The sequence below is a fragment of the Leptinotarsa decemlineata genome, unplaced genomic scaffold, assembly GCF_025532065.1.
Source record: "Leptinotarsa decemlineata unplaced genomic scaffold, Ldec_3_MD MMD2_tig00000090_RagTag_RagTag, whole genome shotgun sequence".
NCBI lineage: Eukaryota > Metazoa > Arthropoda > Insecta > Coleoptera > Chrysomelidae > Leptinotarsa > Leptinotarsa decemlineata.
In genome coordinates, this window is record NW_027412541.1 from 2004584 (window position 1) to 2027463 (window position 22880).

The window sequence follows — 22880 nt, forward strand, 5'->3', positions numbered from 1 at the left end:
CTGTACCGGGTATTCAACGTTTGTTTCAAGGACATGGAAAGCCTATACACCAACTTTCCTGTCAAAAAAGCACTTCAAATCATAGAGAAGAAGCTATCCGAAGATGGGGACCTGAAAGATAAAACAAATTCACCGATACAAGTAATCATGGAATTACTAGGGTGCTGTGTACTTCACGCCAGATGAGGGACAGTCAATGGGATCGCCACTTCCAGTAGTTATAGTCAACCTATATATGGAGTGGTTTGAAACTCTGAACATTGAAAAAGCCCACAAGAAGCCCTAAGTCTGGTTGAGATACGTGGACGACACCTTCATAAAATGGAACCATCGGAATGCAGAACTAGACACCTTCTTGAAGCACCTCAACAATGTAAGTCCTTCCATCACTTTCACAATCGAAAAAGAAGTCCACAACGACTTGCTATTCTTAGACGTATATGTGACGTATATGTGAAGTCCCCATTTGTCCCTCAAATATAAAATCATTGATGGCCTTCATCGCAAATAACTGCTGTTGTGGATCCATTTTTGGAGCTCGACCACCCATGCTGCAGCAATTTTTTCGCTTGTCATATTGTGGTTGTTGAAGGTGTTTGGAAGCCAATTTCAAAATCCTCAGTGGGATCTGCAGCTTTATGTTTCCTGTAATTTCGACGAGGTGCATTATCCGCCTGAGAAAAATAAAAAAAACGAAATCAAATCATGCAGCATGACCATACTATCGGGTTTTGAAAGGATTATCTTTGCTGTTTGGGATAAAAAAAGCTTCTTTTCATCTGGCAAGCATGGCAAGTATTTTTTTTACCACTTCTTGCTTCTCAGCATTCGGGTATTTTTCGCGAAACTTTTCTATCAGCAACTCGTATTGCTGCCCCTTTGTCGCACGATTACTATAATCTTTGCAATTCACATCCCACAGAGCCGAAAGACCACGATACTCGTCAATAAATTCAACAATGAATTGTTTTTCGACTTTCTTGTTACTCATGTTTGCTTTGAGATTACTAGTTCAGACGACCGCCAGAGACCAACTGAGAGGTTATTGCGCAATATTGCCAACACACGGCACAATATTATCCCGGTTGTACAATAATTATATTTTCAAGATTATGAAAACCACACAATATATTGCACAACATTTCAATATTGCCCCTAGACGAACAATTATATTGCACAAACCAAAATATTGCGCAATAATATTGCATTTCTATAGACCGGTTAAAACTGTATTCTTATGGTGATTTCTACTGAATCTAGATTTTTAGTGAATCTAGGATGATGACTGAAACTATTATTTTCAAAGCACAATCGAACAACTTACCGAAAATATTTGAATTTATGAAGACAGCATATTTTGCATCCAATCTTGATTTTACGTGTGCAGAGATCAAAGAAGTGAAAGCTGCAAGGTAATTATTATGTTACATGATATATCTCCATCCATAACATGGATTTTCATTCAAAAATCCACAGTAGTTTATAATATATCAAAACATGTCATTAAAATTGTTCCAAACTCCTATTTCCCGTCTATATCATATTCATTTATAGACAATGTTATATTATTGAAGTTCAGTCAAGTAGGTATGACAATTTCATTCACTTTTTTTAAATTCATGGATATGTATTGATTTGATGTATATTATTAATCGATATTCCAATTTACATGAACAATTTTCTTGAAGTACTCAAGTACTTTTTCGTTTCAGATCTGAACAAGATGGAGACAAATGTTTGATTAAAGCACGGTTTACACGTGGGCATAATGTCCGACTGAAATGTTATGATGTTACTTGCAGTGAAACGTAAGAAACTATTTCTCTGTTCAATGTGAAGACTCTGATGAACATTTACATCAAATTCAATTTAATTCATGTAGGAACCTTATTTTTATTTTTAATGTTTCAAGTAGATATAGGTACTTGAAATGAACATCAACCAATTAATATATCTCTTGTTTTGTTTCAGGTGAATGTAAGCATTTTATAACTTCTTTATCGTGTCTATACTGACATAGTGAAGATCTATCAACAAAGAGTATCAATGGAAAAAATCAAAATGATAATCAATTGATACTTTATAAAAGCCAAGGACATTTCTAAATCACATAAATGATTTTGTTTTGTGTTGCTTATACTGATTTTGAAACATCAAGAAAGTAATAATATTAGAAGTGGGTTACGATAGGCAACTATGTGAGAATTTGTTGAAAAAATTCAATATTTTTTGGAATGAAGCCTAAATTATATATAAATAGAAGTTTGTTGTACAGGTACTTTAGTATTTCTGATTTGATTTCTTTCAGATTTGGATTGTTTTCAATAATAAAACGAATGTAAATATATATATACAGGGTGTCCCTGGACTTCCTCTTTTCCTCTCGGAAATGTATAGATGGGATCAAAATATCACCAGTACTTCATATAACTTTTTTTCCTAAAAGTCTTCGTAACCAAGTTACGGGCCCTCGAAGTTACAAAATGAAAAATGTTTTTCTTTGATAACTTTTCAAGTGAATATTCAAAATCATCCAAATTTTGGTAATTGACTAAACAAATGAATTCCGTCGATGAGCTTTCATGCAGGAGTCAGTTGTTTTGCTACAAAGTCAGGAACGGACTACCCCCGATGGTCCACACCCCAAAACTTTGAAATGACAGATATTTTTCAATATTTTTCAACAAAATAAGGTTACTTGGACAATTTTATGAATAAAAGTACTCGTGTGGAAAGTCGATCGGAGCAACGAGTCTTGATAAAAATGTAGTTCTACTCGACGACATCAAACCCGCTCGTCCACCATTATTTGAAATGAATAATTATCAAAGCAGAAATAATAATGCTAACGTTAATTCAACAACATTTATAACAGGAATAATACAAAGTATGCTAAAATGAAGTCGTAAACAAAAAGTACAGTACCTATATGGAAGTTTAAGTCACAATTGTGATAGCAGATATTTTTTCAAAAGAAATATCAAGTTCTGTAGATTCGTGGTGTTTTTAAACTAACAAGCTACTCTACTATGAAATATCGAATTCATTCCATATTTTGTATGTACATAATACGTGTGGAATAATCACGTTTCGTGTTGATCAGTTATCTGAATCTCATGAAACTCAACATTCGAATGTTTCAAATTCTTCTTCACAGCTAAACTGTTGAGGAGTTTCACTGATAATTATAATTGTAAGTAAGAAAAAACTAATCCAAAGGTACAATGAGCACAAAAAGGCATACATAAATCCAATAGTATATAAATGAAACCTCGCAACACACACTATACAAAACAAACATAATTTCCCCCCACCAGAGAACATAAAACTCATAAAAGAAGTCAACAAGGGAAACCGGGGAAAACTTGAACATCCAAAAATTTAACAGTCATAAATCACTTATCGAGGAACAAGTTCAGATCAAAACACAACAAGACCTCACATTCAATATATTAAACAAAACCATACACATTCCTAGAGAAGATCTAACACAAAGAAGAGTACCTGATGCAGAACAAATACAGGCAAATTTACCTAAAGTACCGGAAATACCTGAGTTGAGACGCTCTGACCGTATAAAGAGGCAGACGACAGGATGACAAGTTCAGTTTGAGGAGTGCCTAGAAGATGACAGTACTACCAACTGTCGAAATAATACTATTATTACATTATTCATGCTCCTATCTACTTAAATAGTTTTACTTTATCTTTAGTGTTGGGATTAGATTTCAAGACAAAACGTGATCTTATGAGAATACATATTTTAATTTCTAGCAAACATGACAAGTCGTGAATTCTCTTTTAGCCATCACTGCTTTGTTAGGAATCATTTTGCACTGACCTTAATTCAGATAGAAAAACTTGGTTCATATTAATCCAGCGGATGTCACAGAATAATCACATGATATAGTACTTTTAGCTGGGTTACTTGTGAACAATATTAGTTTTCAAAGCAGAAAGTTTCATTGGTTAAGTTTCGATATTGTGTGATTAAAGAGGAAAGGTGACAGTGCTACATTTTTCTTGTCACTCAGTATATTTACTTCTATACTTCGGTTCAATATTGACTTGCACAGCTTTGTCAATCTGTAATTTATCTTCAATGTGAGGAGTGCGTGGCTCAGCTTGATGACCATCAATATGGAAAGTTCTCAAGTTCTCGGTCCTGCTTGAATAATATCACAGACATTATTGTATGGAAAGTACTAGGACGTACTCCATAATGATTTTTTTGTGGAAGTTCATAATTACTGAAAATGAAACATAATTGTGTGGCAATATTGGAGAGTATTCGTGAAAACACGATCCTGAAGAAAGAATTGCCTACAAGAAACAACCCATCAGAAAAAAAAATTGCTAGACCTTGTATACAGATATTTATGTACCATGAGCATTCGTATACAAAATTGTTGAGGGAAGTCGCCAGGCCCCGCTATCTACAACTACGAAGTATGAGTGCATCGAATCGAATACACCTAGCTTATGTTTTTGGCTTTCAATTTTTGAAGTCACAGCACCTTCTAAATATGCTGTCAACGCCTGGCATTCAAAGTCATTCACGAGTTCTAGACAATTTGATTCCACCAGGTCGCGTGACGTCATTAAATGTCATGTTGCATTGATAATGTCTACGTTGGTGATTATGATGATCCGTGTTGATGGTTATGCTGACCCATGATGAAAGATTAGATGGTTCGAGTTAGTGGCTATATCAACAAAGTTCGTCTGTAATCAATCAGTATTTCATGAAGTCAATATGAGTACTTCAGCTGAGACGAATGTTATTTCAATTATACTAGATAGTGGATATACCATTAGATAAAAGTATGTTTCGATAAAATGAAAAGTTTTTTAGATTGATGAAAAAGCATTCGAATCCACTGATGTGAAACAACTTCTCGCTGAATTTAAACCTGAAGGGTTCACTGAACAAGATCTCATACAATATAAAATTATTCCATCGTATGGCCACAAAAGATCTGATGGAAAAGTTAACTCCAATAAATCCTGGTGATATATCAATATAATTTCACGGTTGATCCGTGCTCAGAGGAATAGACGAAAAATTGTCATTTCAAAGGAATCATATATTTCTCAAATGCATCCATGCCTGTATAAGATATTCAGTATAGAGAGTGGTGCAAAAATCTACATGAATCCAACGAATATTATTAGAATATTGTGAAAATTATATCTGAAAAAAAAATTATTATAATTGAGTAGTAATTCATTATTCATGTGTAGCAAGACAATCATTTTTCATTTTCATATCTCCAACAATAGAGTGTACACTACAAAAACTTTCAAAGAAATAATGTGGTTCAATTTTTTGTGACTAAGAAAAAGTGAGTAAGTAGTTATTGCAGAATGTCTCGACCTTCATGGTATTATCGTGCGTCTTCTCACCGATGTCTCCTATTACGGACTGAACACTTTCATGAATTGATCTTATAATGACACAAACCCCCACCAATTCAATCCAAAGTAAATCTATGAGGTTTCATTCAAGACATCTGGAAGTCTCAATCTGCTCACTCCTTAGATTGATTTGAGGTACTACGGCAGGTGCTACTGAAGTGAAAGGGTGTTTGCGGAGCTTGAAGTGATCACCAGCACCGGACGTATAGGTGAGGGGTGGACATCTGTAAAATAGCGGTTTTCAGGTAGTTGGAAGTCTCTGACCGTAATTACATTTGTTCAGGCAGGAATCGCTTCTCAATTCCGATGGCTTTGCGAATTATTATAGCTCGTAGTGTTTTCGTTGAGGTGATAATCAAAGTCTATATTCTTTCCTGTCTCTTCATGATATTCGGACAGGGCTGAGAATGGTGTGACTTTCGGACAGCAAGTATACTCTACTTGTTACTTTTGTTGGGCTGGCCAACATATGTTCTATGGCAATCGGAACATGCAATTTCATACATGCCCTGGAATTCATTGACAATTTTGTCCTTTGGGGAACGGAGAAATGTGGAAATTTAATTGTTGGCGGTGAATATCGTTTTTTAAGAATTTGGCCAATTTTTTCAATAACACCTTTGATGTGGGAAAAAGAAGCTTTGTGGAAAACGTTGTTGTCTTCTTGATCGATGGGACTGAATATAGAAGTTTGTTGACGACGTATGGATCTGTCAATTTGACGGTCTGTGAATCCATTTTGGAAAAAAGCTATGGTTTGTTTTGGAGGTCTTTGAGGTTGATAGATCTGGGGATGAGAGAATTGAAAATGGAGTTGGTTTGTTCTGGATGATGATGAGAGTTTGCGTTGAGGTATCTGTTTGTATGTGTTGGTTTTCTGTTGACTGTGTGAGTTAAGGAGTTATTGGATTTTGTAATGAGGACATCTAGGAATGGAAAAGAGTTATTAGTTTCAATTTCTATAGTGACCTTTATATTTGGGTGAAGGTCGTTTGAGTGATCAAGAAAATCATGGAGAGTTTTGGAGCCGTGTGGACATATAACGGGAACGTCATATACGTATCTCAACCAACCAGAAGGTTTGTGGTCCAACGTGTGAATAACCTTGGTTTCGAAGTCTTTCATGAAAAGGTTTGCAAAGACTGGTTTGCAAATCGCAACAAAGTGGATCACTTCGACCGTTACCGCATCGCCTTCGATAAGGTCTCCGTCATATATAAAAAACTCCAAATCACGGCTCCTAAATCCGGAAACATCGAGAAATTAGTTGGACACCGGTCGTTAAAGCCTACATGCCATGATCATTAATTATATTGAAAATAACGGAGGTATATTATTGATTATGAGGAGCGAGTATTATGCTGAGTCCTTCATTCTCGAGAGGATTTGAATATGCTTTCTATGGAAAGAAGAAGCAATTATCTTACGCTGGGTATTGAAAAACCCGACTATTAATTTCAATCATTTGACGAACTCAATGAAAAAAGTAGCTAGTCTTGAATGAAGATTATACTTTTTTTGTACCATCGATAATATCACTTTTTGATTATTATATGAAAACGAATCGTCAGCTGAAGCATCTACATTTGAAACTTGATCTTTCTTACTCACCTCCGCTCCATAAAGTGCATACAAAAAGTCGAATGGTAAAGCCGCAAACATATCCACTAAAAACCAAGTTTTTGAATAGTTAAGTGCGATGGATTTCCAATCAGAAACGACCTCTCCTTTTCTATTCACGTAAGTCGTACGAAAATTGAGTAATATATCTGAAAAAAATAACAAGTGTCTATATTATGACAACAGGACTTATCGCATCTATTAACACGTTTCAGCCTTATTCAGAGATCTGAGTCCATAAAAGCTAATTGGTATCCTTTCTAGATATAACACATCAAGTGAAAATCATTCAAAGAACGAAAATTTCGAATAATAAAATATGTTACGGCTTCCAAAGATATTAGGAAAGAAAACAAAAATTCGTACACAGAGATGTGAACAGCAAGGTTGAGTTTTTCAACATATATAGATTATACACTTGTGATGCACTGTTTGGAACCTTTCATGTAGTAATGAATATTACTGGAGTTTTTTCCCAACACCAAACCATTATTTCAACACTTCGACACGTATTTTGATCACCAAGTAATCATCTAAACTCCCATAGGCATCTAGATGCCTGTTATTATCAACTTGTCTAACTAATCTTAATAAACTGAAGTTTATGGAATAATTTCGTTTCGAAATATGATGGTCGACTGCTGATTTTTCAGTTCTTCAATGTTTTAAGTGTTCCCTATATCTAATTTCCATAGATCTTTTTGTCTGTCCATAATATTTTGAATCGCAGTCCTTAAATTCAATTTCGTGAATTCCAGAATTTTCCGAATTCTTGACTTTGTCTTTTGGACTGACTTTTTAAAAGGCTCTGTAGTGTATGACTTGGTTTCAAATCCACCTCCATACCTAGTTCTTTGAAAATCTAAAAGTCTAGATTTCGTTCATTCTCAACCTAAACTTATTTTTTCTTATTACATCATTTACAATACCCCCGAGAAACCGTTAGTGGCTGATATTTCCTGTAGTGTGAGTTTTTCTTTTGTGAACCTCTCATGTGTTAGAGAAAAAGTCAAAAGACGATGCACTAAAAAATTCAACCAAGCACGTTTGTGCTGTTCACAGTTTTACGAACTGTCAGGAATATACAAGTACGAGCTTGTTTCTTTTGTAAAAACATCGTATTCTTATTCTATTGGAATCAGCAGTCACCCATCATATTTTGCAACAAAACCATTCCATAGATTTCAGTTCATGAAGATTAGTTAGACAAGTTAGTAACAACAGATTCCGTCTTCAAGACTGAAGAAACAAAGTTTCCAGTCGACAGAGTTTGAAAATGAAATGAATCGGAAATATCAAGTATTTGTGAAATACTTTAACAATTTTTTTGGTAGGCAGAACTATTGAATACGTCAGATTGATAATAAATAGTACATTTTTCTTTGAAAAAAATACTTTGAATTCATTCAGTAACTTATTGAGGAAAATCAAAATGTTTGCTCTTTTCTCGCCCGTATAATGTCAACAAAGGTCTAAAGAAAAAAATCATTAACAACAAGCTTTGCATTTGAAAACACCCAATATTGAAATGTTATGTAATTTTTCTTTGTGAAAATTGTACTAAAGTTCGGTAGTTTTCAAATAATGTATTCGATTTTCAATTTCGATTTAAGTATTTGATACTTTTTGTGCTTATTTATTAGCACTTTTTGATCAATTGAAATCTTCATGAAAGTTTCCCCTCTGAAAGATATGATATTTTAGTGATTGCTACAGGATTTATAGGCTGGGGCTTTCAAAATTGAAATCATCGTTAGAGACCTAGATGCTTCGGATGCTTGTTGCGTCGGATGCATCATTTAAATGTTCAAGAGTGTATCAGATATGATTTTCAGGTTGTAACGTGAGAAGTTATCGAAAAGCTGCCAAGGAATTCTACAGGAAAAGCTATGATAGTAGAGCTATTTCACAAACATATCTGTAGCGGAGTCCCGTCAATTTTCACTTGAAAAAACTGAACAAATAATAATATATGAATAATTTTATTATTTTGTACAAATATTTGCTTAAAATGATTGATTATTCATTACAAAAGCAATGAAAAAAATGAATAACAATGAGAACTCATTTGTTTCCTATAAGAACTGAATCATTATTATTTTTCTAATTCTAATTTTGCATTGATTGTAAAACTAAAGTAAAAGAGTGGAGCGAGTGAATTGCCTCTCCAGGCCTCGTGCCGCGAGGCCTTACGCGCGCTGAAAAATAAGTAGAAAATTTCGGTTTATTCAACGTGCCTGAAATATCTGTCTGATAAAACGCGCAATATGTTGAATTATTGAATAATCACAAAAGCTACGAACGAGATGGTAGTAACCAAAAAAATTCAAAACATTGGCGGCGCGGTCTCAACAATTTCCACTTGAAAATAATGAATAAAAAATAAAATGTATGAATAATAATAATAATAATATTTCATTATCAATATTTTGTAATAATATATTCTTGTAAACCATAGCTTAATTATTTTTTCACATAATTCGAACCAACAAATATAATTTCGATAAGTAGATACGAAAGTAAAATCGAAAATGAAATGAACGAATCATGATTTGTTCATGAATGGGAAATGGGTTATGGTATTCGAGATATGAGGATTCTGCCAAGTCCAAACAAATTTTCCAATTTGAAAAATTAATATCTCTACCTAAAACTACAATTATTTGTCATTCTAGTGAACAATTATTTATTTACGCGTCTTTAAATATACACTATATTATTTTTATTATAAAAATATTGAATGGGACTCAAAACCAAAACGATACAGAAGGATCGGGATTGAAGTGAAAGTCGTGTTCATTTGTTGTCTTCAGTAATACGCCCTTCGCCTTGTCATGGTAATGCGAGGCTCTGTCGTGATTGACCTTCTTTCCCTAGCTACTCATAGGACTTTTATGGACAGAGTAAATTTAAAAATTCTTTCTGACGCTGAGTCTATAGAGGAGATGGATGTGGAGCTTACGACTCCAACTGACTTCCCTGTAAACTTAGATCAGGAGCGAGTCTACAGAGGAGATGGTTGTCGAGTTTACGACTCCAACTGACCTCCCTGTAAATTTAGTTCAGAAGCGAGTCTACAGAGGAGATGAATGTCGAGATCATGACACCAACTAACCTTCCTGTAAATTTAATCCAGGAGAGAGTCTACAATGGATGTCGAGTCCACCCTGTGAATTTAGTTTAGGAGCGAGTCTACAGAGGAGATGGATGTCGAGTTTACAATTCCAATGGACCTCCCTGTGAATTTAGTTCAGTAGCGAGCCTACAGAGGAGATTGATGTCGAGTTTACGACTCCAACTGACCTCCCTGTAAATTTAGTTCAGGAGCGAGAGCTTCTCAACTCCCCTACTCCTGATCCAACAACTGAACCTTAAAAATGAAGGTTTGGAGGTGCAGCCAGGAAACGACTGAGTCGTCTCCTCAAGAGCGGGGTACCTTATAAAACTGCCTTGCACCAAATCCCTGAGCGGCGTACGCAGAATCTGTCTCAGGTGGGGAAACAAACCCCTCATGAGCAGGTCAGCAGGTTGCGCTCAATTGATGACTCACCAAAACCAGATGCGAAAAAGCCCTGCACGGCTGAATTTAAGGCATCGTCAGGTGTAGCTCTCGTGCAAAAACCCTCATATGGGAAGGTTGCCGTGGGTATCAAGGTGGAAATCTTTCAACTTGACTATCCGACTACCTCATTAACAGGTCTTTAGATTTCGGCAGAGCCGTACTTTTACCATCTGACCTGAAATACCACTCACCATACAAATTAATTGGCTTAGTTAAGAAGCTGGGTTTATTTGACCGAGTGTGAATAGGTGTGAGCCAAAATAAACCCCTGCGGGTTGCGGTGGAGGATCGAATAGACCCACTCACTTTGGACCTAACCTAACCTAACATTGCTATATTCTAAACCGTAACAGATACGAAGGCGATTCAATGGGAAAAAAGGTAACTGTCATCGGGAACAATATCATGGTCGAAGAAAATTTATGGAGACTCTCGCCCTTTTGGTAAAACCAAAAATGCTGTTTCCCGTTTTTCGAATGAAATTATTATTTCGGAGAATATCAAAAAATATAAAAGAAAAATGTTATTGTATTTGAAGTGTACTATGACGATGTAATAATAAATATACGATAAAATGTTTCGTGTCAACATGGCCACCATAATTTTTTTCAATACGGACCTGTCTTTTTTATTACAGATATTGATGAAGCGATAAATTCACAATCCAAGAATATTTCACATTTGATATTTTCATAGTGTTTGATTTGAAATAACCACTATCATCATTGACAATAATCAAACAGGGAAACAATTTATTTCATCATGAACTTTTGGGAAAGAAGAAACCAATAATGAAAATTAAAGCTACATTGTAATCTACATCAAATGCTCGAATTGACGACCTCTTTGTTGAGTTGTCGGTCCAGACAATTTCTGTGACAATTTTCTAGCATATTAGATATGATACTATTACATGCATCTCTAATTCAAATGATCATCGTAAAAGAAAAGGCCAAGGATGTTTGGTCCTACAATTCCCAACCAAACATTGATTCCGAACCTTTCTTGGAGATTGGTTTCCCTATGTAAATGTTCATTTGTATTATTCCACCTATAATGGATGTTTCTGTAAAACCAACCATTGTTGGTGAATTTTGATTTGTCCGTTCATATTATTTTTTTACAAAATATTTCCAACTTCTCTATTTCTACGACTTAACTACTTCGCAAATCGTACTCTCCTTCCGTAATCCCTTTCTTCATTGAGGTGATGAATTTTGCATATCCTGTAGTCTTTATATTTGTTCTTTTTCAAAATGGTTCAGGTGGATTTTACAGAAATCCCCATTTCGTGAGTACTTTCTCGTGAAGAACAATCTTGAATATCATAATTTTTGTAACTGACCAATCCTAAATTTGAAAAAAATGTTTTCACTTTGTACATTTTTATGTGGTAATATTTGCTTACCCATAACATTTATTTAATTCCTCACACTTCCAGTAATCACACATTTTCTTGTTTTCTTTCTGTCAAATGCACCATAGTCCCTCAAATTTCTTTCTAATCGTCCAAACATTTGGATGTTCGGAATACGACGATTCGGGTATAGCTCAACATACATATTCCTTGCCAAAAGAGGATTTCTATTTAATTTTGCATAACTAAATAGCATATCAGTCCTTTCATCATTTGAATACACCTTTGATATGTTCATAAACGTCTGGCAGTTCTCAACAAATATCAACAAAGCATTCATTTTTCCTGCCATATAAATCAAACAAAGCCTACGCGATTAAGATGTTAAATGAATTGAGATGTTATTTGATCATACCAAATAATACAACAATCGAATTTTGAACAAAAACTTTCATTTTAGTTACGTCCAGGATTGAGAATTATAAAAATAATACGAATTATAATTGATTAGGGGGAAATAAGCTTTGAAAAAAGGATTTACGGTAATACAAAAATTTCCAAAACGAAAAAGTACGAATTTTCATTGTGTTAGGGTACCACCTACCTGTCAAATTTATTGGGTTGCCTGAATTATATTTTAAAGAAATTGAAACCACAGGACGACAGGACCGTGATTTAAAATAGTTGTCACTGATGATGTTACTTATTTCAAATGGAAAGCTAAAAAAATATTAATATTTTACTCTCGGATTGTCAATTTATTGCTTTATCAATATTTGTAATAAAAAAAGACTGATCCGTATTAAAAAAAATTCATAGTTGCCATATTAACACGAAACGTTTTTTTTTCGAAAATATATTATCACATCTTCATTGTACACTTCGAATACTATAACATTTCCTTTTTAAATTTTTTGATATTCTCCGAAATAAATTCAATTCGAAAAAACCGATAAACAGGATTTTTGGTTATCCCCGTATAACTTGAGAACCCGATAAAAGTTCTTTATTTTTCCATTCGCTTGTACATATCGTTAAAAATACTCCTAGGAAGTTATTTCAATTTTAATATATTTCAAATGTACATTTTGATATCCACATTTTTTAATTTTTCCCACTTTAGATCGTAGATACCTAGTGAAAACATCTAACATCACACATCAAAAATATATCTTTACCTCTTATATTCCCATGGAGGCTTTTTAATGCAGCAAGTTCTTCTGTTACACAAAATTGTTTATGAAGTCCATGGATATAAGTCAATAATTGAGCGGTGCTAGTTATATCGTTGCATTCATCAAGTTCTAGTGCTAGATTTATTGTTATTATTAATGAATTAATAATCAAAAGTCCATTTTTCATCAAATTCGCGGTTTCCCCCATTCTTCAATAATATATGAATTATTTTTTCAATAAATTGATAGTAACATGTATTTCTCATTATCCATTGTATTGAAATGTCATATGATTGTCAATTTGAACGTATTTATGTGCAAAATGCACATATGAACACAAAGTAGCAAACTAGCGAAATGAAAGGATGCTACACCACAGTAGAATGCTGAAGATCCAGTAGTGTCACTATCGCCATTTTTGGGTAATAAATCACAGTGCGCATGATCACATCATAAAAGAAAGTTTTTGAATACGGCGTGAATTGCCTCTATAATCAGCCATGTTCTCATGTCTAAAATTTTTCATGGAATTTACCGCCTTTAGTTTTTAAGATTGTGGGCTCATGATAAAGAGAAGTTTTGTTGTGGCTGTTGTACCACTTCGCCAGATATATTTCAAGTTCTTTTATATTTCATATTGTATTCGTATTTTGAAAGATATGAAAACAATGTTGAGAAAGATGAGGGTTTAAAAAAATAACAACAAAGATGTTACCAATAGAATAAAATTTGCGAAGGTATGGCAAATAACGATTTCAACATTCCTTAGTTTGTGACCAATTTCAAAATATAAAGAATTGAATAAGTTGAAAATGTAATAATTTGTACCAATATTTCAAAATGTATTCAAGAGGTGTACCAGATGCAAATTAATTATTTTCATCCAGGGCTTGATGAACAAATGAATGAATGATTCAATTGAATTGTTTTGTTCTTATCTGTAGCACATTTTCTGACTGTCATTAACCAAATAAAAAATCTTTCAACATGAATTTCCAACGATAGTCAGAATATCAGAAGATTTGATCAGTTCATTATTTTGATATGTAGTCAATGAATTATTTTCAAACGCAATCAAAGATTAATCATGAAACCATTTATCTAAATTTTGTGATGCAGTGTTTGGAACCTTTGGTGTGGTAATGAATATTACTCAAGATTTTTTTCAACACCAAACCGTTATTTTAACACCTCGACACGTGTTTCGATCACCAAGTGACCATATTCAAGAGGTAGATCAAACTAAATATACTTACAAAATTTTCATTATTATTCATACCATAGATACCTCTTGTAGGTACATGCGTCTTAAGTGTCTTGAAATAATTTCGCAATATTGCCTCATCTACTAGTCTTAAATTAATTTCAAGATGTGAAAGGACAGATTGTAAAATGTCTAATAGTAAATATTATTTCAACAAGCTATATAGTATATTAGGTATTGTTAGGAATCAAACGTTAAAATGTAAGACACCGTTAATCCTTAGCTCGCCCAAGTTTCGACTTCTGAGGGTTGTCGTTCGTAGGGATGTGACAGCTGGTTAACGGAAAAACAGATTTAAAACATTTTTTTCTGAACAGATTGGTCCACCATTGTTATTCATAATAATATTATGTTTACTCATTTCTACTCTCTTATGGGCATCTAGATGCATGTCGTTGTTAACTTGTCTAACTAATTATAATGGATTGGAGTCTATGGCATGGTTTTGTTTCAAAAATATAATGGGCGACTGCTGATTTTTCAGATCTTCCATATTTTAAGTGTGCTATGTGTTCCTTATATCTCAATTCAATAGATTTTTTGTCTGTCCATAAAAAAAAGTACCTTCATACCTAGTTCCTTGAAAATCTTTTCAAAGTTTTTCGTGTATTGGTGTTATGAAACTGAAATATATTTATCTTGGTTCTTATTGTTTTTAAAAGTCGAGATTTCGTCCATTCTTAACTTAAACATTTTCTTCCTTATTATATCATCTCGAGAAACCGTTAGTGGCTGCTGTTTCCTGTGTGTTCTTTTGTAAACCTCTCATGTGTGAGAGGAAAAGCCAAAAGACGATGCACTAGAAAATTCAGCCCAGCACGTTTGTGCTGTCCACAGTGAGACTGTCAGGAATATATCTGTACGTGTTCGTTTCTTTTCTAAATACATCGTATTCTAGCCCTCCATGTTGGTTCCTCATTACCAAAATGTCAAGAAATGAAAGATGTCCTTAATTTTCTCATACGTCAATTTCATTGAATGGAATCTGTTATTTAAAAAGGAAACAAAGTCCTCAATATTCGAAAAATGTTTCTCAAAGTGATACCATTATTGTCTTCCGTAAGTTTTACATATTTGTCACAATAATGTTTATACAGACATACATACATAATCACAAAAATACGTAAATGCATATTTTTAGGATATGTCCAATATTGAATGATCAGTAGTGCCTATAGGTGAATATTTGTAAACAGACAGTTGAGGTACAAATAAGTTGTATTTTAGGCGTGATATTATTCAGAATTTCATTATATTCCTCTGGACAATTCTTTCCTTATGTGTTCAAAATAACTCAATGCAATAACAATGCAAATAACATAACAATATATGCAGTCCTTCATTTTTCAAAATGGGCTAATTACTAAGAAAAGCATTTCTACTTATTATTTGCGTGCCATATATGAATTTTTTCTCATTTTCAATATCTTCATCAATTTCTAAAGAAAGTATCACTATGATTCATTGCAAGTGTTTTCATGAAATGAATATATTGTTATATTTGGAAGGTCATGAATAATATTCGTTTATTTTGTATTCCATCCGAGACATCGCCTAAGAAAATACGATACAGTGAATGACCGATTACAAAAAGTTTCATCGAATTGGCATTTTGATGAAAAGTAGAGTTGGAACATCTGACGATAAATCCAAAACAGATGTCAACTTGTTTCGTGAAACGCTCGTTGAGAATAGTGTTGCAGTTCTGGTGTTTGATAAAAATGCGTATTTCAGACATATTGATATTTTGATAATGATAAAAAAACGACTCACCTAAAAAAAATAATGCTTCAACAAATACATCTAATACAACAGAAGGCCTTTCGGTTTCAAAACTGGCATTGTAGGGCACTACCACCGCCACATAAAACGTTGCCATGAGTATTAACCAGTCCCACGCACTTTTGAACATTCCATAGTGCGATATAATGAATCTACTTTTTTTTACTGATGCTGTCTTGTACTCTGGAAGAGGCGCAGCGGTAGAACCCAAAATATTCTGAAAAATAAATTATGCTCTGTCCAATATACTAGATCAAATTTTATTCAAACAGCAAATATTATACTGGATGGAATATTCGAAGATTTACTTGTTATTGAGCAGAAAAAAGTATTCAGCATATACAGTAGATGTTACTAAACGAAATAAAAACACTTCCAACAAGTATGTAATTTATGTATTCAATATGGAGGAACAGAAGTCAATTGGTTGGCGTGAGTAATTTGTTCAATCGACCGCATTGTGAATAGTGAACAGAAGATAAACAAAAAATAAACCTCGTTTTGGAAATGAAAAATTGAGTAGTGATCATTACTCATAACAGCCTTCGTGAAAAACATTGAAAAAAATGCACAACTGTTCCTCCAAAACGATTATACGAGATCTTTCTTTCATTTATAAATTACTCTTCAACAGATCCTCCATCATCTCAACCTCAACAATATGCATAATAATAACAGTATCTTCAATTTGAGTACTATCAATAATGGCAGGTTGGCTGTCCTTATTCATCTTTCACTACCTGAACACTGTGCATGCTGTTTTTGGCGAGTACATTGGCTTGAGATGTGGGGGTTGCACAAACCAGTCATCGAGTGCCTGCTTCCATGTAGCCCCGCTGGATACGGGACTGACAGAATCACTTGTGGTTCTGTTATTCCCTAACTGAATGAAATCCCAACTATGGCTTGATCCTAAGGTGTGTGTATCCGTGCCGAGAGGATGAATAACACTGAGCCTATCAGCTGTCTCTACGGAACCTTCAAGATACCGGGCGCTCTCTCGTAGTAGCATCGCCTTGTCACTGTAATGCGGGGCCCTGCGGAGATTAACCTTCTTTCCCGAGCTACTCGTGGGACTTTTATGGACAGAGAAAACTTAAAAATTCTTTCTAACACTGAGTCTACAAAAGAGATGGATGTCGAGCTTACGACTCCAACTGACCTCCCTGTAAATTCAGATTAGGAGCGAGAGCTTCTCAACTCTCCAAATCCTGATCCAATTATTGAACCTAAAAAAAAGGTTCGGTGGTGCAGCCAGTAAACGACTGAGTCGTCTCCTCAAGAGCGAAAGACGGGCTGATGCATTGTTGGACAGATATCAGAAAAACTCTTCTGGTGAGCAGAGTTTGGATAACTTTACTAAGTGAAATTCATTGAAGAACCCATCATACCACTCATTTAAAATACTTCATTTATGGGTTTATTTTATGAAGTGAGATAAAGTGTTTTTGATTCTTCCTCGATGAACAAGTACAAATCAAAACACAACAAGACCTAACATTCAATATATTAAACAAATCAAGACACACTCCTAGAAACAATAAACCTAGAGAAGATTCAACACAAAGAATAGTACCTGATGTACTTTAGGCAAGTTTACCTAAAGTACCTGAAGTCCTGTGTTGAGGCGTTCGGACCGTATAAAAGGACACACAACAGGATGACACCTTCAGATGGAGTAGGGCCTAGAGGATGACAGCACGACCAGCTGTCGAAAGCGTTTGCGTTTACGCAGTTATTTTTATCAAGTACTCCTTTGGTTTTTCACATTTTGTCTTCAATCGAGGACCGCCTGCCCGGTACTGACGATGCCCAATAGGCTGAAACAGCTGTCTACCGGTGGCTTTTAAATTGAAATCAATATGGGAATGATCAGAAAGTACTCATCTATTCATATTTTGATTTTTATGGAATTATTTTCCAGCAGCTTGTCGGCATTAACCTTTCTCGATTTATATATACAGTGTCACCATTAAAGTGCGCACCATATGGGAAACTTTTTTTTCGAAAAGTTTCAATGAAGTTTAACTTCGGCACTTGTTTGTGTTTCAAATTTAACTTAAAATGACGCGGCCAACTGCGCCCCACTGACGTTCAGTGTTTGTCAAATTCAACTGTTTTTTTGAAAAAAATTGAGAAAGTGCATTTCTAGATCGAATTTAACAAAAAGTCATTCGAAAAAGTTGTGTCTACCACAATTTTATATTCATATGCCAAATTTTATGCAACTAGGAAAAAGTTAACGTTTTGCTTATTTTTGACAGATATCCCCTTTATTTTAAAAAACAAGTTCGGTTAATTGTCATCAATTCATGTATACATAACAAACTCATCATGGAGTTTAACTTTTCTGATACATTTTTACTTATACGTACATTTTTAGAGAGAAATTGAAAATTTGCAATAAAAATTTTAACAAACGTCAGTACCTTCAATTTTGAAAAAGCAGACACAACTCAAAAACTGCAATAAGTATTAATAAAATTAATGGAGTTGAAATTACATTAAAATTTCAATATTCAGTATTTACAGATTATTTATAAACACCAACTAGGGCGGTAAGGATGCTTAATCACGTTGAATAAAATTTTTAAGTAGGTCTTGACAAAAAAAATGCATGCTATGGTAGTGTCAAGTTGTTGATTTACTTGTCAAATTTTTAACAGTTATTGTTGCAATAATGTTGTCTCTTCAGGAAAGAATAGAAATAGTTTCAATATGTGGTGAGAATACACCATACCGGCAAGTAGCTAACATTTTTAATTAATGGCATCCAGGAAAAAATGTTCAACATATTACTGTGTCAAAAATAATATCGAAATTCAGAGAATCAGGATCCGTAGCAACTCAATTTAAGAAAAAGCACACTCCAAGTAAATATGATGAGGAGGCCCAACTTAACATTTGTTTAACGGGCAAACAAGCATAACCGATATCATAAAAAATACCGATTACAAGAGAGGAAGTGTTAGAAAAATTTTATTAAAGACTAAATTTTGGCCTTACAATCCAAAATTTATTAACACATTAAAATAACGAGATTTTGCTGTCCGTTTGGGGTTTTCAATCTGGTTTCAAGGAGAGAGAGAAAAGAATGTAAAGTTTCCGTATAAAATTTTATGGACAGATGAGGCAACGTTCTCTTCAAATGGAACGGTAAGTTCTCAAAATTGCCGATGATGGGCCCAAGAAAATCCCAATTCCACAGTTGAATGTGGTGATCAGTATTCCTTAAAAACTAATGTATGGTTTGGGATACTCGACGACCAGATAATTGGGCCATTTTTCTTTAGGGAAAATTTATCATCCGTATCTCAACCTTTTAAATAATGAGGTTAGTAAAGTTTTAGATAATATGCCTTTAATAATATTAAATACGACCTATGGTATCAGCTTGAATGCGCTTGAATAAGTCACACGGTTGCTGTCCCTCCAACAAATGTTCAGAGGCAAAGTTATTGGACGTAACTGGGAACATTATTGGACACCTAGATCACCCGACTTGACACCTTTAGACTTTTTCTTGTGAAGTTACCTGGAACAAAAAGTGAACCGAAGTAGACCATTTACTGACATACAACATCTGGAAAATACCATTCGCGAGTGCTGTGCAAATATAAATCCCCGATTTATTAAAAATGCAGTTACAGATGTCAGTAGAAGGATCATAATTTGTATTGAACGTGGAGGACGACAAACTGAAATGTAGGCTATGAGTGTTTGACAACCTCATTTATATCAATAAGTAATTTTTTGTACCCATTTGTATTTTCTATAATATTATTGTTGTTTAAAATTTATAATTATAATAATAGTTCTATCGAAATCATTTGCATTTGTTTTAGTTGCCTCTGCTTTTTCGAAATCAAAGGTTTGTTTAAGAAAATAGCCAAGTGATTGAAACTTTGCACCAGTCATGTTAAAATTTTTATAGCAAATTTTTAATTTCTCCCTAAAAATGTCCGTATAAGTAAAAATATATCAGAAAAGTTAAACTCCATGATGAGGTTCTTTCGTATACATGAATTGATGACAATTAACCAAACTTGTTTTTTAAAATAAAGGGGATATCTGTCAAAAATAAGCAAAACGTTAACTTTATCCTAGTTGCATAAAATTTGGCATATGGATATAAAATTGCCGTAGACACAACTTTTTCAAGTAACTTTTTATTGAATTCGATCTAAAAATTTTCCCACTTGACATTGTCAGCCAAAATTTTTATTAACTGTCATTTATTAATGTTTTTCTATCTGTTCTTGAACCATTTTATATTTTATTCTCACGTTAGTAAGTTCTCCATATTTATATATTTTTTACAAGATATATAATCTTATTATTGTAGTTGTCCTGACGAAGGTGTGAAATATACCGAAAGCTTGACATATAACAAAGAGTTTTCTTTGTAACAGCCCAGCTATTGACTGCAACCTCACGAATTAAATCGATTTATATATATATATATATATATATATATATATATATATATAATAAATATATATATCAAAAGGGAAAATTTGTGGACAGAACACCCAAAAAATGGAGGCAAACCGCGGACACATGTTTCTGGCTAGTGGCCTCATCAGCGCGGTGCAGCCAATTGCAAATATGGACAACAACTGGTTACCAAAAATGAAAAACTTCATATATGCACGGTGTCACCAACAGGAGCTAACCGCACATTTGTGGTTTCAATTAGAAGATCTAGCATTCCCAGGCACCGCGCTGATGAGGCCAATAGCCAGAAATACGTGTCCGCGGTTTGCCTACATTTTTTGAGTGTTCTGTCCACAAATTTTTCCTTTTGATTTATATCATACACACTCAATAACATCTTCATCTCTGTTTTTATATCCTGGACCCGGTAGTCACGCAGGTAGCTATAGCTGCCAACGTGGTGATGTTAGATGATATGGTTTTCTACAATCCCTGACCAAACATTAAACTTCTGAGGGTATTGCGTTTGTTCTTCTTTCATCCAGTGAAGATTTTCCGTTGACCAGTTGCGGCAATTTTGCCAATCAGCATAACTGTTAAGAGGCCAATTACACTCATCAGAAAACAAAACGCCTTCTAATTGGATGATATTGTTATCCAACGTGTCAATCATTCACTCACAAAAATGAGTTCTATTAAAAGCGTCTTCCATGAGCTCCTGAGTGGGTATCATTTTATATGGAGGCATTTTATTTTCTTTTTATATGTTTACTATCGATATATGGTTGACATATATGGCGCCTGTCTACTCGATGTATGTGGGTTTTCCTCAAACTCAAGCATCACATCTAATTTGAGTTCATCTCTCATTGCATTGGCATAGGCGAGCTACTTCCTGTTGTGTTCGGGTTTTATCTTCGTAAACAATCATTTGTAAATCTATTAGTTTATGCATTTCCGTTAGTTTAACTATTTGTCAGACGTGAAGTCAACGAACTTTAATCTTAAATTAAAATACTGACAACTAATGTTGTAACATACAAAACAAGTTGACAAGGCGTTTTAAACTAACGTTGCCACGGAAATTACTTACAGTTTTTTAAAGGATACCATCTAAGAAGAACATTGCTATGGTTTTTGCTCACTTTCTTATTATCAAAACCTCAACATGAAATAAGTTTTGAGTTTATTGCAATAAGTTTTGTGTGTATTTTATCGAATTTCGGTAAACACATGATTTTAATTTATTTTATCTTAATTGTTGCAAATAACTTGAAAGCGATAACATTTTTGAAGGAAGTATGAAGACACCTTTCAAACGACATATCACAAGCTTATACTTCCTATTGCAAAATTGGGATTGTCCAAGTCAGTCGACGGGGGTTGAAGATAGGCAGAGCATTTTTCCGTTAAAGTATGTCAAGTTATAATTTAAATTTGATGTGTCTCGGGATTTTTTAAAAATATGTACCGTAACTGAAATAATGAATTTATTCCATTTGGCTTTTACACACTGTAAACATTTTAGTTTAACGACTGAAGTTAGTATATGGAAGGTAGGGACTAATGGAACTTTCAGTCAAACACGTTAAAAAACAAACTCACTCTTTTTCACAAATCGCCAAGCTTTCGCCTCTGTATAAAGACTCCGTCAGCACGCTAAAATGAAATAAATTAAAAAAAAGCTAAAAAAAAATGGACAATACTTACAAGTAATGTGAGTTTCACAAGTGAAAATTGAATTTTGATGAAAAAATTCTGAAACATTGGCTCATTGATGTTAATTATATCAAAATTTTCAGATTTCTTATATTAGTGATGTCATGTTCAAAGCTCACTCTAATAACAAGAGTAACATTATCATCAAAACGATTTCTATTTCATAAATGCTTATTGAATGAATCTTATATAACGTGTGATTATTTCAAATTGAGAATATTACTGAGACTTATCTATGTCTAGTACAAGTTATGAACCCAAGTTTGCTGACCCAGCATCACTCAAGGAAAGTGTTACATCCGCTGTTCCAGACGCGAGTACATGCTGAGTCGACAAAACCAAACTTATAAATTATTATTAATTTAATAATCATGCATTCTTGTTACCTTGCTTGAATTATATCGTTGTATTTGTTTAAAATAAAGTCTTTTTAATGTTTTTTTTGGTATATCGCATACGTAACTGGCGCACTCGGTAGGATAAGTGCAGTTTTTTCGTCGGAAATACACGGCATTGAAATTGATTTCGGACTAGAAAAACTTTTTT

General features: G+C 34.0%; 1 protein-coding gene across 1 annotated transcript in view; it reads right to left on the reverse strand.

The window, feature by feature from the left end:
- Window positions 1-22880, reverse strand: part of Elk (Eag-like K[+] channel) — a 322370-nt gene that overhangs the window by 219965 nt on the left and 79525 nt on the right. Inside the window, exons 5-6 of the mRNA XM_074172321.1 lie at window positions 16170-16395; window positions 7030-7187 (exon numbers count right to left, since the gene is read on the reverse strand). Coding sequence (XP_074028422.1) covers window positions 7030-7187; window positions 16170-16395 — 384 coding nt within the window. The remainder of the gene's footprint in view (window positions 1-7029; window positions 7188-16169; window positions 16396-22880) is intronic.